At 41.0% G+C, this 18,269-nt stretch overlaps 1 protein-coding gene across 1 annotated transcript; it reads right to left on the reverse strand.

Moving 5' to 3' along the window:
* Positions 1–1,738: 1,738 nt before the first annotated feature.
* LOC5504941 lies at positions 1,739–18,268 on the reverse strand. Its single transcript, XM_048727252.1, has 8 exons — positions 18,135–18,268; positions 16,204–16,634; positions 15,807–15,974; positions 15,434–15,510; positions 14,117–14,169; positions 13,902–14,005; positions 7,557–7,616; positions 1,739–1,863 (listed from the first exon to the last, which is right to left on the reverse strand). The coding sequence occupies exons 1-8, from the start codon at positions 18,161–18,163 to the stop codon at positions 1,778–1,780; spliced, it is 1,008 nt and encodes a 335-aa protein (XP_048583209.1). The 5' UTR covers positions 18,164–18,268; the 3' UTR covers positions 1,739–1,777.
* Position 18,269: the final 1 nt, after the last annotated feature.

An 18,269-nucleotide genomic window follows, 5' to 3' on the forward strand; every position in this document is an offset into this window, starting at 1 on the left:
AGGTCGATGACATATGGCCCTTTTTATAGTTCTAGGCTTTAACCGGAAGTTGAACACCGAAAGAATATGTGACAAGATGGCTTGCGCACGAGTGTACTCAAACGTCTTGTCAATTGAAACGGGGGGAAGAAAAGAGACCACAGACCATACTGTTGAGACCCACTGCTTTACTATGGAAGAGCTGGAACTAACTGTAGACTAACTAGAACTTGAACTTTAGACGAACTTTGGACGAACTAGAACTTGAACTTTAGACGAACTTTGGACGAACTAGAACTTGAACTTTAGACGAACTGGATACAATTTTACGGTTGCTTCTTTTATAGGCAGGGTGCATCTGCGTGTGTATGCCTGCAGGCGCTCATGGGTTTTGTGTACCATTACATCATCAATGAAGAAGTTGATTGGTTTTCCAGATTTTCTAGGTAACGGGTACACGGGTTGGCCCAGGGGTGAATGAAAAAATAGGACATACGCAGATGCTGTTTATAGGCATATTTTCCAACATAAAACTAATATAAAAGTAGTAAAAGTAGCAACAGAAAGGAAGAGCTAAATCTAACGTAACTGACGGTACTAAAATCTTTAACTAAAACTCAAAAAGGAAAGAGTTATAATCGAAAAACTCAAAGGTTAATTATGTTGTCAGATAAGACAAAGTGTCAACAAAAACGAAGTTGGTGACAACAGGACGGAGCTACCTTCCGCGTGTGTTCCATAAATTACACGCAAAGGTTTGTTGTTGTACACAAGCATTGTTTAACCAAGCGGTTACACACCTTAAGGTCTTTGAAGTTGCTACTGCAAATTAACTAAACATGTTTCTTTTATTAAATCTCACACCTAAGGGTCTTTGAAGTTAGGGCCGCCAATCAACTGAATATGATTCTCTTATTAAAAATGTATCCTCAATTTGAATCCCTTCGAGATAACGCAACACAAATCACCCAAGTGTGCAATCCTTAATTATCAAGGCCCGCGTACAAGTTGCAAGGCTTAGGCTTGTTAATTTGTACTGTATGGTACACAAAAGGATCGAGCGTTATTACATACACACACTTCCAATATCGCTATGCCGTGCTATTGTGTTAATATAGCGCTTATTTTAAATGTTTACGGTGCCGTATATATTATTTACCTTGTAGCCACTAAATAAATATAAAAACTTGATATCACTCTTATGACAAATATATATGATTTGATATGATCTGATGACAGAGCAAAAAATGGCATGAAATTTTCCAATTCTCAATATATAAGCTCAAGATTACGCATACAAGGAGTTCCTCTGACTAAAAGCTTTATTCCAAATTTTAAAGAAATTTTAGAAAATATGAAATTTAGATATCAGCGAGCAAAATTGGCTTAATTTCTTATCAGAGCCCGACTTCTTCCTAAAAAGCGAGGAGAATTCATACTTTGAACATTTGAACATTGCACTTCAAGACTCATATCTCGAACACGGATCCATTAGAAAAAAACACGTTTTGATATGTTGGTTTATATAACATAAGGAACCTCTATGCAAACATTCAAGCTTACCGAAGTTAACCAGACCTTATTATCGAAAACTTGCCATTTTTTTGCTCTGTTTGATCTGATAGTATCAAGGATTGCTGTGTTGCTAAATCACAGAAAGACAACAAAAAGTTTACGGATGATCCATCCAATAACTCTTAAATGCTTTGCAAGCATTCACGAGTTAAAAATGCCATTGAAGGTGTCGTAGCCATGTGGATTGGTAAGCTGACTTAGCATATATTTAAATTTATCATCATCACTTCACCCAAAGATAGCCTTGGCGGTTTCCCGGTGACAAACCCGTACCCCCGGCGTAAATTAAGCCATAAGTAATACGGCTGCCTGTGGATGTTAACCATAAAAATGTCAATGGCATTGTTTTAAATCAAATTAGCAGAGGTAAGTAAGTTGCGGTAGTGATGGTAGTGTTGGATTGGTTACGGTAGTGGTGGAATGGTTACGGTAGTGATGGTTATGGTGGAATGGTTACGGCAGGGATGGTAATGGTGGAATGGTTACGGCAGGGATGGTAATGGTGGATTGGTTACGGTAGTGATGGTAGTGGTAGAATGGTTACGGAAGTGATGTTAATGGCGGAATGGTTACGGTAGTGATGGTAGTGGTGGAATGGTTACGGTAGTGATGGTAATGGTGGAATGGTTACGGCAGGGATGGTAATGGTGGATTGGTTACGGTAGTGATGGTAGTGGTAGAATGCTTACGGAAGTGATGTTAATGGTGGAATGGTTACGGTAGTGATGGTAGTGGTGGAATGCTTACGGTAGTGATGGTAATGGTGGAATGGTTACGGTAGTCCTGGTAATGGTGGAATGGTTACGGTAGTTATGGTAGTGGTGGAATGGTTACGGTAGTGATGGTAGTGGCGGAATGGTTAAGGTGAGGGTAGTGGTGGAATGGTTACGGTAGTTATGGTAGTGGTGGAATGGTTACGGTAGTGGTGGTAGTGGTGGAATGGTTACGGTAGTGATGGTAGTGATTGAATGGTTACGGTAGTGATGGTAGTGGTGGAATGGTTACGGTAGATATGGTAGTGGTGGAATGGTTACGGTAGTGATGGTAGTGGTAGAATGGTTACGGTAGTTATGGTAGTGGTGGAATGGTTACGGTAGTGATGGTAGTGGTGGAATGGTTACGGTAGTGATGGTAATGGTGGAATGGTTACGGCAGGGATGGTAATGGTGGATTGGTTACGGTAGTGATGGTAGTGGTAGAATGCTTACGGAAGTGATGTTAATGGTGGAATGGTTACGGTAGTGATGGTAGTGGTGGAATGCTTACGGTATTGATGATAGTGGTGGAATGGTTAAGGTAGTGATGGTAGTGGTGGAATGGTTACGGTAGTGATGGTAGTGGTGGAATGGTTATGGTAGTGATGGTAGTGGTGGAATGACTAAGGTAGTGATGGTTATGGTGGAATGGTTACGATGGTGATGGTAGTGGTAGAATGGTTACGGTAGTTATGGTAGTGGTGGAATGGTTACGGTAGTGATGGTAGTGGTGGAATTGTTACAGTAGTGATGGTAGTGGTGGAATGGTTACGGTAGTGATGGTAGTGGTGGAATGGTTACGGTAGTGATGGTAGTGGTAGAATGGTTACGGTAGTTATGGTAGTGGTGGAATGGTTACGGTAGTGATGGTAGTGGTGGAATTGTTACAGTAGTGATGGTAGTGGTGGAATGGTTACGGTAGTGATGGTAGTGGTGGAATGGCTAAGGTAGTGATGGTTATGGTGGAATGGTTACGGTAGTGATGGTAGTGGTGGAATGGTTACGATAGTGATTGTAGTGGTGGAATGGTTACGGTAGTGATGGTACTGGTGGAATTGTTACGGTAGTGATGGTAGTGGTGGAATGGTTACGGTAGTGATGGTAGTGGTGGAATGGTTACGATAGTGATTGAAGTGGTGGAATGGTTACGATAGTGATGGTAGTGGTAGAATGGTTACGGAAGTGATGGTAGTGGTAGAATGGTTACGGTAGTTATGGTAGTGGTGGAATGGTTACGGTAGTGATGGTAGTGGTGGAATTGTTACAGTAGTGATGGTAGTGGTGGAATGGTTACGGTAGTGATGGTAGTGGTGGAATGGTTACGGTAGTGATGGTAGTGGTAGAATGGTTATGGTAGTTATGGTAGTGGTGGAATGGTTACAGTAGTGATGGTAGTGGTAGAATTGTTACAGTAGTGATGGTAGTGGTGGAATGGTTACGGTAGTGATGGTAGTGGTGGAATGGTTACGGTAGTGATGGTAGTGGTAGAATGGTTACGATAGTGATGGTAGTGGTAGAATGCTTACGGTAGTGATGTTAATGGTGGAATGGTTACGATAGTGATTGTAGTGGTGGAATGGTTACTGTAGTGATGGTAATGGTGGAATGGTTACGATAGTGATTGTAGTGGTGGAATGGTTACGATAGTGATTGTAGTGGTGGAATGGTTACGCTAGTGATGGTAGTGGTAGAATTGTTACAGTAGTGATGGTAGTGGTGGAATGGTTACGGTAGTGATGGTAGTGGTAGAATGCTTACGGTAGTGATGTTAATGGTGGAATGGTTATGGTAGTTATGGTAGTGGTGGAATGGTTACAGTAGTGATGGTAGTGGTAGAATTGTTACAGTAGTGATGGTAGTGGTGGAATGGTTACGATAGTGATTGTAGTGGTGGAATGGTTACGATAGTGATGGTAGTGGTAGAATGGTTACGGTAGTGATGGTAGTGGTAGAATGGTTACGGTAGTGATGGTAGTGGTAGAATGGTTACGATAGTGATTGTAGTGGTGGAATGGTTACGATAGTGATGGTAGTGGTAGAATGGTTACGGTAGTGATGGTAATGGTGGAATGGTTACGCTAGTGATGGTAGTGATGGAATGGTTACGGAAGTGATGGTACTGGTGGAATTGTTACGGTAGTGATGGTTATGGTGGAATGGTTACGATAGTGATGTTAATGGGGGAATGGTTACGGTAGTGATGGTAATGGTGGAATGGTTACGGTAGTGATGGTAGTGGTGGAATGGTTACGATAGTGATTGTAGTGGTGGAATGGTTACGGTAGTGATGGTAATGGTGGAATGGTTACGGTAGTGATGGTAGTGGTGGAATGGTTACGATAGTGATTGTAGTGGTGGAATGGTTACGGTAGTGATGGTAGTGGTGGAATGGTTACGGTAGTGATGGTAGTGGTGGAATGGTTACGATAGTGATTGTAGTGGTGGAATGGTTACGGTAGTGATGGTAGTGGTGGAATGGTTACGGTAGTCCTGGTAATGGTGGAATGGTTACGGTAGTTATGGTAGTGGTGGAATGGTTACGGTAGTGATGGTAGTGGCGGAATGGTTAAGGTAGTGGTGGTGGTGGTGGAATGGTTACGGTAGTGATTGAATGGTTAAAGTAGTGATGGTAGTGGTGGAATGGTTACGGTAGTGATGGTAGTGGTGGAATGCTTACGGTATTGATGGTAGTGGTGGAATGGTTAAGGTAGTGATGGTAGTGGTAGAATGGTTACGGTAGTTATGGTAGTGGTGGAATGGTTACGGTAGTGATGGTAGTGGTGGAATTGTTACAGTAGTGATGGTAGTGGTGGAATGGTTACGGTAGTGATGGTAGTGGTGGAATGGTTACGGTAGTGATGGTAGTGGTAGAATGGTTATGGTAGTTATGGTAGTGGTGGAATGGTTACAGTAGTGATGGTAGTGGTAGAATTGTTACAGTAGTGATGGTAGTGGTGGAATGGTTACGGTAGTGATGGTAGTGGTGGAATGGTTACGGTAGTGATGGTAGTGGTAGAATGGTTACGATAGTGATGGTAGTGGTAGAATGCTTACGGTAGTGATGTTAATGGTGGAATGGTTACGATAGTGATTGTAGTGGTGGAATGGTTACTGTAGTGATGGTAATGGTGGAATGGTTACGATAGTGATTGTAGTGGTGGAATGGTTACGATAGTGATTGTAGTGGTGGAATGGTTACGCTAGTGATGGTAGTGGTAGAATTGTTACAGTAGTGATGGTAGTGGTGGAATGGTTACGGTAGTGATGGTAGTGGTAGAATGCTTACGGTAGTGATGTTAATGGTGGAATGGTTATGGTAGTTATGGTAGTGGTGGAATGGTTACAGTAGTGATGGTAGTGGTAGAATTGTTACAGTAGTGATGGTAGTGGTGGAATGGTTACGATAGTGATTGTAGTGGTGGAATGGTTACGATAGTGATGGTAGTGGTAGAATGGTTACGGTAGTGATGGTAGTGGTAGAATGGTTACGGTAGTGATGGTAGTGGTAGAATGGTTACGATAGTGATTGTAGTGGTGGAATGGTTACGATAGTGATGGTAGTGGTAGAATGGTTACGGTAGTGATGGTAATGGTGGAATGGTTACGCTAGTGATGGTAGTGATGGAATGGTTACGGAAGTGATGGTACTGGTGGAATTGTTACGGTAGTGATGGTTATGGTGGAATGGTTACGATAGTGATGTTAATGGGGGAATGGTTACGGTAGTGATGGTAATGGTGGAATGGTTACGGTAGTGATGGTAGTGGTGGAATGGTTACGATAGTGATTGTAGTGGTGGAATGGTTACGGTAGTGATGGTAATGGTGGAATGGTTACGGTAGTGATGGTAGTGGTGGAATGGTTACGATAGTGATTGTAGTGGTGGAATGGTTACGGTAGTGATGGTAGTGGTGGAATGGTTACGGTAGTGATGGTAGTGGTGGAATGGTTACGATAGTGATTGTAGTGGTGGAATGGTTACGGTAGTGATGGTAGTGGTGGAATGGTTACGGTAGTCCTGGTAATGGTGGAATGGTTACGGTAGTTATGGTAGTGGTGGAATGGTTACGGTAGTGATGGTAGTGGCGGAATGGTTAAGGTAGTGGTGGTGGTGGTGGAATGGTTACGGTAGTGATTGAATGGTTAAAGTAGTGATGGTAGTGGTGGAATGGTTACGGTAGTTATGGTAGTGGTAGAATGGTTACGGTATTGATGGTAGTGGTGGAATGGTTAAGGTAGTGATGGTAGTGATGGAATGGTTACGGTAGTGATGGTAGTGGTGGAATGGTTACGGTAGTGATGGTAGTGGTGGAATGACTAAGGTAGTGATGGTTATGGTGGAATGGTTACGGTAGTGATGGTAGTGGTAGAATGGTTATGGTAGTTATGGCAGTGGTGGAATGGTTACGGTAGTGATGGTAGTAGTGGAATTGTTACAGTAGTGATGGTAGTGGTGGAATGGTTACGGTAGTGATGGTAGTGGTGGAATGGTTACGGTAGTGATGGTAGTGGTGGAATGGTTACGGTAGTGATGGTAGTGGTGGAATGGTTACGGTAGTGATGGTAGTGGTGGAATGGTTACGGTAGTGATGGTAGTGGTGGAATGACTAAGGTAGTGATGGTTATGGTGGAATGGTTACGGTAGTGATGGTAGTGGTGGAATGGTTACGGTAGTGATGGTAGTGGTGGAATGGTTACGATAGTGATTGTAGTGGTGGAATGGTTACGGTAGTGATGGTAATGGTGGAATGGTTACGGTAGTGATGGTAGTGGTGGAATGGTTACGATAGTGATGGTAGTGGTGGAATGGTTACGATAGTGATGGTAGTGGTAGAATGGTTACGGTATTGATGGTAATGGTGGAATGGTTACGGTAGTGATGGTAGTGGTGGAATGGTTACGATAGTGATTGTAGTGGTGGAATGGTTACGGTAGTGATGGTAGTGGTGGAATGGTTGCGGTAGTGATGGTAGTGGTGGAATGGTTACGGTGATGGTAGTGATGGTAGTGGTGAAATGGTTATATATGGTAGTGATGGCAGTAGTGGAATGGTTATATACGGTATTGATGGTAGTGGTGAAATGGTTACGGTAGCATTAGTAGTGGTGGAATAGTTATTGTAGTGGTTTGGTGTGGTGGTTGTAGAATTGTTATATATGGTGATGGTACTGGCGGAATGGTTGCGGTATTGTTGTGGTGTGCCCGGGTAAGTTATTTGATGCGTGTTGGAAGGTGAACGAGACTCACCTGAGTGTCGGCTTCCAAACCATCTTTCGCCGCATTCACCGTTATCATGAGTATCGAAAACTGAAACGATATTTGTACCAGGACGTCATACTTTTAACCCCCCAGCCTATTTTACGTTCACTCTTACAAATTTCGTAGTAGGAGGAAGATATTACTGAAAATTTTGGCAAGGCAGGATGTAAGAATTAGGGAAGGGTCATTATTTAACGGGGGGGGGGGGCTGCTATATTTCAGGGGAGGGTTGTGATTTTTTGAGCGTCGATTTTGGGGAGAGCCTCAAATTTTAAAACAGGTTTTTGGGGAGGGCGTAATTTTTTAAACAGGTATTCTGGCTCCTAAAAATAGGAAATTTAATTTTGTTCTCGGGAGACCACAGATCCCCTAATGAGATACCCCTTCAGCTTGCACTTTCATGACTATCGTTTCGCCAGTGTTGTAAACCATTATCCTATAAAGTATGTGTGGCTTCTCACTTTTTTATCTTTTGCAGTTTTGGTTTTATTAACTTTTCATCACTGAATCTGCAAATTCAGATTGGTGGTATGAAATGATATGTTAATTAGATTTCATTTGAGAATTTCATGAAGGAGCATGCCCCCAGACCCTCTACACAATAGATTTTACACCCCTGGAAAATGTGTTTAGAAACATCACTTCTCCTGGCTTGGTGGTGTTTAAGGCCAGCTCCGCCGTCCCTTCATGGGCATGCCTAAATCAGCCCCCCACCTCCACACACACACACACAACAATTTGGCATGTGAGGGGAGGGAACGTTGGGGCGGGTGAAACAGAGATACTCAAAGTGCCTAATCCCCTTTTGTTTGTTTGCACTGCACAGATTTTAACTATGTTATCTAGATTTGTGGGCAACTTCTTTAAAAAAAAATAATTGTTTGTGTATTACATGTGTGGGTGTTTATTACATTTGTGGACTCTGCACTTATACGGTTTCTGGTGCTCAAATAAACAAACCAATATGCTTTTTTTTGTTCTGGGGGTAGGCCTGTGCTTATTTAGTTGAAATTTTTGAACTAGAAGAAAATTCAACTTAGCAGCCAGCTAATGTGGCCTACCTTATAACGAATGTGGCGATTATTACAAATGTGGCCTCCTTATAACAAATGTGGCCTACCTTATAAGAAATGTGGCCTACCTTATAACAAATGTGGCCTACCTTATAACGAATGTGGCAGGTTATTACAAATGTGGCCTACCTTATAACGAATGTGGCAGGTTATTACAAATGTGGCCTACCATATAACGAATGTGGCAGGTTATTACAAATTTGGCCTACCTTATAACGAATGTGGCCTACCTTATCACAAATGTGGCCTACCTTATAACAAATGTGGCAGGTTATTACAAATGTGGCCTACCTTATTACGAATGTGGCCTACCTTATAACAAATGTTGCCTACCTTATAACAAATGTGGCAGGTTATTACAAATGTGGCCTACTTTATAACAAATGTGGCCTACCTTATAACAAATGTGGCCTACCTTATAACAAATGTGGCCTACCTTATAACAAATGTGGCCTACTTTATAACAAATGTGGCCTACCTTATAACAAATGTGGCCTACCTTATAACAAATGTGGCCTACCTTATAACGAATATGGCCTACCTTATAACAAATGTGGCCTCTTTATAACGAATGTGGCCTACCTTATAACAAATGTGGCCTACATTATTACGAATGTGGCCTACCTTATAACAAATGTGGCCTACCTTATAACAAATATGGCCTACCTTATAACAAATGTGGCAGGTTATTACAAATGTGGCCTCTTTATAACAAATGTGGCCTACCTTATACCAAATGTGGCCTACCTTATAACAAATGTGGCCTACCTTATAACAAATGTGGCCTACCTTATAACAAATGTGGCCTACCTTATAACAAATGTGGCCTACCTTATAACAAATGTGGCAGGTTATTACAAATGTGGCCTACCTTATTACGAATGTGGCCTACCTTATAACAAATGTGGTCTACCTTATAACAAATGTGGCCTACCTTATAACAAATGTTGCCTATCTTATACCAAATGTGGCCTACCTTATAACAAATGTGGCCTACCTTATAACAAATGTGGCCTACCTTATAACAAATGTGGCCTACCTTAAAACAAATGTGGCAAGTTATTACAAATGTGGCCTACCTTATTACGAATGTGGCCTACCTTATACCAAATGTGGCCTACCTTATAACAAATGTGGCCTACCTTATAACAAATGTGTCAGGTTATTACAAATGTGGCCTACCTTATAACAAATGTGGCCTACCTTATACCAAATGTGGCCTACCTTATATCAAATGTGGCCTACCTTATGACAAATGTCGCAGGTTATTACAAATGTGGCCTACCTTATAACAAATGTGGCCTACCTTATAACAAATGTGGCCTACCTTATAACGAATGTGGCAGGTTATTACAAATGTGGCCTACCTTATAACAAATGTGGCAGGTTATTACAAATGTGGCCTACCTTATTACGAATGTGGCCTACCTTATAACAAATGTGGCCTACCTTATAACAAATGTGGCAGGTTATTACAAATGTGGCCTACCTTATAACAAATGTGGCAGGTTATTACAAATGTGGCCTACCTTATAACAAATGTGGCCTACCTTATTACGAATGTGGCCTACCTTATAACAAATGTGGCCTACCTTATTACGAATGTGGTCTACCTTATACCAAATGTGGCCTACCTTATAACGAATGTGGCCTACCTTATAACAAATGTGGCAGGTTATTACAAATGTGGCCTACCTTATTACGAATGTGGCCTACCTTATACCAAATGTGGCCTACCTTATAACAAATGTGGCAAACCTTATAACAAATGTGGCCTACCTTATAACGAATGTGGCCTACCTTATTACGAATGTGGCCTACCTTATAACAAATGTGGCCTACCTTATTACGAATGTGGCCTACCTTACAACAAATGTGGCCTACCTTATAACAAATGTGGCCTACCTTATAACAAATGTGGCAGGTTATTACAAATGTGGCCTACTTTATTACGAAATTGGCCTACCTTAAAACAAATGTGGCCTACCTTATAACAAATGTGGCCTACCTTATAACAAATGTGGCAGGTTATTACAAATGTGGCCTACCTTATTACGAATGTGGCCTACCTTATACAAAATGTGGCCTACCTTATTACGAATGTGGCCTACCTTATAACAAATGTGGCAGGTTATTACAAATGTGGCCTACCTTATTACGAATGTGGCATACCTTATACCAAATGTGGCCTACCTTATTACGAATGTGGCCTACCTTATAACAAATGTGGCAGGTTATTACAAATGTGGCCTACCTTATTACGAATGTGGCCTACCTTATAACAAATGTGGCCTACCTTATAACAAATGTGGCAGGTTATTACAAATGTGGCCTACCTTATACCAAATGTGGCCTACCTTATAACAAATGTGGCCTACCTTATAACAAATGTGGCCTACCTTATAACGAATGTGGCCTACCTTATTACGAATGTGGCCTACCTTATAACAAATGTGGCCTACCTTATTACGAATGTGGCCTACCTTACAACAAATGTGGCCTACCTTATAACAAATGTGGCCTACCTTATAACAAATGTGGCAGGTTATTACAAATGTGGCCTACTTTATTACGAAATTGGCCTACCTTAAAACAAATGTGGCCTACCTTATAACAAATGTGGCCTACCTTATAACAAATGTGGCAGGTTATTACAAATGTGGCCTACCTTATTACGAATGTGGCCTACCTTATACCAAATGTGGCCTACCTTATTACGAATGTGGCCTACCTTATAACAAATGTGGCAGGTTATTACAAATGTGGCCTACCTTATTACGAATGTGGCCTACCTTATACCAAATGTGGCCTACCTTATAACAAATGCGGCCTACCTTATAACAAATGTGGCCTACCTTATTACGAATGTGGACTACCTTATTACGAATGTGGCCTACCTTATAACAAATGTGGCCTACCTTATTACGAATGTGGCCTACCTTATAACAAATGTGGCCTACCTTATAACAAATATGGCCTACCTTATAACAAATGTGGCAGGTTATTACAAATGTGGCCTACCTTATTACGAATGTGGCCTACCTTATAACAAATGTGGCCTACCTTATAACAAATATGGCCTACCTTATAACAAATGTGGCCTACTTTATAACAAATGTGGCAGGTTATTACAAATGTGGCCTACCTTATAACAAATGTGGCCTCTTTATAACAAATGTGGCCTACCTTATAACAAATGTGGCCTCTTTATAACAAATGTGGCCTACCTTATAACAAATGTGGCCTCTTTATAACAAATGTGGCCTATCTTATAACAAATGTGGCCGACCTTATAACAAATGTGGCCTACCTTATAACAAATGTGTCCTCTTTATAACAAATGTGGCCTACCTTATAACAAATGTGGCCTACCTTATAACAAATGTGGCAGGTTATTACAAATGTGGCCTACCTTATAACAAATGTGGCAGGTTATTACAAATGTGGCCTACCTTATAACAAATGTTGCCTACCTTATTACGAATGTGGCCTACCTCATAACAAATGTGGCCTACCTTATTACGAATGTGGTCTACCTTATACCAAATGTGGCCTACCTTATAACGAATGTGGCCTACCTTATAACAAATGTGGCAGGTTATTACAAATGTGGCCTACCTTATTACGAATGTGGCCTACCTTATAACAAATGTGGCCTACCTTATAACAAATGTGGATTACCTTATAACAAATGTGGCCTACCTTATAACGAATGTGGCCTACCTTATTACGAATGTGGCCTCTTTATAACAAATGTGGCCTACCTTATAACAAATGTGGCCTCTTTATAACGAATGTGGCCTACCTTATAACAAATGTGGCCTCTTTATAACGAATGTGGCCTACCTTATAACAAATGTGGCCTCTTTATAACGAATGTTGTCGCAGCAACCCTTTTTTTTCAAGATATTGGATATTACTACGGCCAGGTACATATTACCTTTCATAATTTATAATAGATTTGGCATATATTATTGATCTGTTTTTCCAACAAATGACATCCATTTGTATAGATAGCAAAAGCGAGTTAATAAAATATGTTATATTGAGGTATTTTGGTCAACATTTGGAAAAAAAGGCATGAAAGCCCGGGTTTAGTCATTTGCGACGTAGATCGAGATGTCAATCAAATTACATGAGAAAATATGTGGGTGCACTATACTAGTCCCCCTCATCTTTATATCTAAACCTGATATTAATCAGCTAATTAATCATTCAATTTCATTCCTGCGTTGTTTTAGATTTTCGGCCAAAAAAGACAATGATACCCTCGATTCAATCCCCTTTTGCGCAGCCAAGAAAATGAGTATTGGATTTCTGAGCTCTCTAGAAAAAAATAGATTTCACATTTCACAGGCAGCCCAAGGCTACTTTCAGTGGTTTATAAAGGAATGTATGGGGGAATTTATATGTTAGCGAAAAAAATACTTTATCGTGAAAAATAAAACTTTAGACCATGTAATATTGTGTTTGAGTCTTCCGTTATTTAAATTTTGCCGATAGAATTTCAGTCGAGCGAGTTTGAAGCCCGCCAGGAATTGTGTATCTTACTAGGTTGGGGACTTCATCGGCTAACGGCTGTATCACCCATAAATTTTATAACAACCATAAATGTAAAAACAGTCACCCATAAATGTAATTAACAGTCAACCATAAATGTTAGAACACGTCGCCCATAAATTTTATAAACCTTATTAACCATAAATGTAATAACATATCGCCCATAAATGTTATAACTTATAATTTTGACTCATAGAAACAACATTAGACAACCAAACTTGGCAGACGTCATGTAGGTGTCAAGGGGGGTGCAACGATTCGTCAATTTAGTATGACGTCATCGATGACGACACTAAAAACGGCAATCTTCATATCTCATCATAGAAACATCATAAGGCGGTCTATTTTTTCGCTAGCTAATTTACCCCATACATTCCTAGTTTATAAACCACTGACAGTAGCCTTGGGCTGCCTGTGGTCTTATCCCTTCGTATATTTTAGACCAGAAGTGTTTATTTAAATTTTCATTTTTCTCCCAAATTTTTTCAAATTTTAAAATTTTCATAATATACTAGTTCTCACTTAACTTTGCTTATACAATTATATTTAATATTTATGTAAATAAGTAAGTGACTGATCCGTCTCGATTAGCTCGTCTATTTGCGGATCAGTCACACCTAAAACAAATAACAATTTGATACAATAAAAAAGTCTAAGTCTAAAAGTCTAAGTTACCATACACTGATTCTCAGATTCTTACCGCTATGTTCTTTCGGATATATCTTGTAGCCAACAGTAATATCATTGCACGGATTGGACTCCCACTTGTACGGGTAGACAAACGAAACTATGATGCGGGGACAGCTGGAAATGGTAATCAAATGTGATGTTTATTAAAGAATTTCTCATTCCTTCGATAATCTGATTAAATGCCACTCATGCCTTCATGGATTTTGTTCGAATCTTGAAACTTACTCAAGCTGGTCTCCCTTGCATGAAGAGTCAAAGCTTTGAGCTCCACTGGGAATCTGAAAGCAGCAATAGGGCGAGATTTAGATCTGCAAAGATGTTTTTCTTATGCTAGTAATCCTATGACGTCTTAAGAATGTCTAAATGATTAAATCAAGTGTGTTTTTTCTTTCTTTCCTTCTTTCTTTTTTAGAGCAAGTTACCAAAATTCTGACCGCTTTGTTTCATTTTTAGAATTTATGTGTTTACATGACTTGGGAGGAACTATTTCCGGCCCTCTGTCCTTGAGGAACTAATTAAGCTAGATGATTTTCAAACTACATTTGTAACAAAAGAATATATTACCATAATGACTTTCACCTTGGTATTTATCCTCAAAACTGACGCAAAACAAGTAAAGTTAAAGGTGTTCTCCAATTTTGCCAGTGTAGACGTTAACAAAAAATTAAATAATTAATATTCCTGTAAATGGTTAACTATTTGGCATTTTTATGATAATATTTAGCACGCAAAACGGTATCCGGTAATCGCTGATGCGAGCTAAACTACATACAAACATTCTAGTTGCCTTCTGTGGGAATTTGTTGGTTAAAGTAGATATCCCTACACTCCATTAACAGTACTAGTATTGTCATAACATTCCGCAAATGCCATTTTGATCGTCATAGCGCGCAATGAAATGCGTATGCGCAACAGAATGTTCCCTCAATCTAGTCCCAGAGCCCACGTATATTTGTGCCAGCGGCAAGGTACAGCGGCTTGTACCTTGCGACTGGCACAAAGGTACGTGAGCCCTGGGAGCGAGATTGGTCCCTTGTTCTCCCTTTTGGAAATTACCCAGAAGACCCTGGGGACGAGGTTGCTCCCTTTCCCTATTACACCGTCGATGCAGTCAACCACGGCCAACCACAGGAATCCTGAAGAGAGTGCAAGAAACTAAGCTAGTACCACAGGAATCCTGATGAGACCGCAAGAGACTAAGCTGGTACCACAGGAATCCTGAAGAGAGCGCAAGAGACTAAGCTGGTAACACAGGAATCCTAAAGAGAGCGCAAGAGACTAGGCTGGTAACACAGGAATCCTGAAGAGAGCGCAAGAGACTAAGCTGGTACCACAGGAATCCTGAAGAGAGCGCAAGGGACTATGGTGTCGAGGTGTCGAGTGTTTCTTCAGGAACAAATCATACTAGAGGTAAAGGCCGCGTTGTGTGACACCAATTTATAACAAAGATGTGCACATTAATACACGAAACTTATGAGAATCCCCCCCTTCCCCTTCCGTCGCGAGCCCACGGTAATATCATTATTATTATTCCCCTCCAACCTTGTAGAAGACAGTGTCATTCTTGTTGACAGCATCAATAGACAATGAGTTTAAGGGTACTTCTACTTGGAAAACACCTACAAAATGAACGCATTTAAATCCATGATGTTTTATTTGCCAATAAACAAACGACTTATTGACCGCGGTGCTGTACGGGAACTTATATGGACCCGAGTATTATTTAATCGTTCTATGGCACAAGTGCGAATCTCATCAGGCCATGAGAAATTTGAGGCTCCATAAGATGCATGACCCAAATGAACGATATTCATAATACAGCGTTGATCGCACAGTGTTGCCTTGCTTTTGAGCGGGCCGTACGAGGATGCATCTCAGTTTGTAAATAATCCAGTAAATCTTCAGTTCTGCCTACCTTCGTTCCCTGCGATCTCGTGGATGTCTTCATCAGAGAGCTTCCTGCCCGGGATGTCAGTCTCGGTGAAGGTCACGCAGGTGACGGAGTCTGCGCAGTTGTTCTCAGCTTTCTGAAGATGATCGTTGTTCTTGGCGTTGATAGTCACAACCAGCGTCCACCCGCCGCCTTAAAAGAAGAAAGATAATAATTGTTTTTGTCTTCATTTTAGCGTCCTTCTTCAAATTAGTGTATTCACGGATAATAAAAACTGATTTGAAACTCATCAAAACCGCAAGCTAAGCAGGCTGAGTATTTTTCTTGAAGATTCGAACCACCGGGATTTAACTGCTATTTTTTGATGAAAAAGAATAATATTCTAAAATAGAATTATATTTTGCTTGCACCATTTGCTCACCAAATCTTTCCATGTCACAGTATACTCTCATCTTCTTCCGTTTGTTCTTTGTCTTGATCCAGTAATACCTAGTCTTCAGGTCTGGATAACGTTTCAGCCAATGAGCGCAAGATTCTTCGAAGATCGGCTCTTCATGGAAGTCGTTAGTGGCGTAAAGGGACCTGTGATCCCGGGTAACGTGCTCCGGGAAGTCCTCCTTGCTTGCATTGTTCAGCTCACACATGTGGGTCGCCCGGTCGAAGTTGATGCTTTTGCAGTCGGCATGGTCAAGGCAACCGGAAGTGCAACCTTCTACACCAATCCCTGGCCGCTCTTCCATCACGTGACCTTTCAGGTAAGTCCCATATTCTGTCTGCATCCCTGGCCCGCATTGCTTCGCGCATGCTCCGTGGAGCAAAAGACAGGTGTTTAGGAAACAGCAAATAAGGCGCCTTAAAGAAAATTGAGATAAAAGTGAAAAGGATAAAAAATCACGGTTCTCACAATCTACTGTATATTGTAAAAAATTGCACCCAAAAGAGCGTTTTTTTTTAAACCTAATAACTTAGAATAATTATCTGTTATTTGGTCCTGTGCAGTGATTGTCTTATACTTATATGGGTGGGTGGATGGATGGATGAAAGGATGAATGGATGGATGGATGGATGGATGGATGGATGGATGGATGGATGGATGGATGGATGGATGGATGGATGGATGGATGGATGGATGGATGGATGGATGGATGGATGGATGGATGGATGGATGGATGGATGGATGGATGGATGGATGGATGGATGGATGGATGGATAGATAGAATGATAATACGAAGTGCCCTTTTCTGAACAGGCTCTATAGCATCCGATATATAACATGGCAGGTTTGCAAAAACCGGACCAGCGTATTTCAGAACGGATCTTATGAGCGAGCAGTATACGATTACCATGTCCACTATGGGCACTCCGCACTTTCTTAGGGATCTCAATGCATAGAGCCTGCGGTTGGCTTTCTTGACTATATAATCGACGTTGCAAGACCAGTCGTTAGATATGTATACCCCGAGGAGCTTGAACGACTTCATGGACTCAATAAGAGCACCAGCCGTGTAGATTGGACGACACACGCAGCTATTATAGTGAAGAAAGTCAACCTCCATGGCCTTACATTTAACAGGATTGAGGGACATGTTGTTTTCACTGGCAAATGACTGAATATTGTTTACAATAAAGTTAAGGACAGATGGAGAGTGTCTAGGAATTACTTCCAATACGGTTAAATCGTCCACATACTTGGCGCGTAAAGGCCAGGACGATAAAAGATCATTTATCATAACCGCCTAGTTGGGTACCCTGTGGAATTCCTCCAAACAGGGGCCTGGTGCTTGATGCTTTGTTACCAATGGGCACAAATTGTACCCGGCCCTGCAAAAATGGGCGATCCACCGAAGAAGAGCCGGATTGAGGCTAAATTCAGAAAGCTTGCGCAAAAGGATGCCGTGATCTATCAGATCAAAACCTTTTTTGAAATCGGCAAAGAAAAGCCTTATGCTACAATTCCCTTTATCAAGGGCCTTTAGGGTAAGATGCAAAAGATAAACAATTGCATGAGATGTTGATTTCCCAGAAACTGCGAACTGCCTAGAGTCAAGCTTGTCTAAAATGTGGGGCAGCGACCTATCAAGTGTAAATGATTCCATAACCTTAGCTATTTGACAAGTTAATGATATGGGTCTCAGGTCACTGTCAATTGCCTTGGGAGGTTTCTGTTTTGGTATGGGACATACCGCTGCAGTCTTGAGGATGAGTGGAACATGGCCCTCTCTAAGTGAAGCATTATAAATGTCACTGATGACTGGAGCCAACTCAAAGGCAAACTCTACCCAGTGGTACCAGTCTCACATTCTGTTCTATTACAAAAATATAAAGCTCCAAAATGATAAGTTTTCCACTTACTGATAGATGTAACTTGTGTTATTTCTCATCAGGAGTTCTTGAGCCTGTCAACTGCCTTTGAGTTACAAAGTTTGGCAAACCTTCTTTCGAATCACAAAGTTTGGCACTCAACTTTCTTCCACAGTGTTACTCATA

Source organism: Nematostella vectensis, chromosome 1 (genome assembly GCF_932526225.1).
Source record: "Nematostella vectensis chromosome 1, jaNemVect1.1, whole genome shotgun sequence".
Classification (NCBI taxonomy): Eukaryota; Metazoa; Cnidaria; class Anthozoa; order Actiniaria; family Edwardsiidae; genus Nematostella; species Nematostella vectensis.

Bases quoted from the DNA above. Each gene is read 5' to 3' on its own strand.
- LOC5504941 (XM_048727252.1), bottom strand. From the start codon at position 18,163: ATGAGAAATAACACAAGTTACATCTATCA. The intron at 15,511-15,806 runs GTAGGCAGAACT...TTCATTTTGTAG, and splicing joins CGAGATCGCAGGGAACGAAG to GTGTTTTCCAAGTAGAAGTA. The intron at 14,170-15,433 runs GTTGGAGGGGAA...TGCTGCTTTCAG, and splicing joins ATGACACTGTCTTCTACAAG to ATTCCCAGTGGAGCTCAAAG.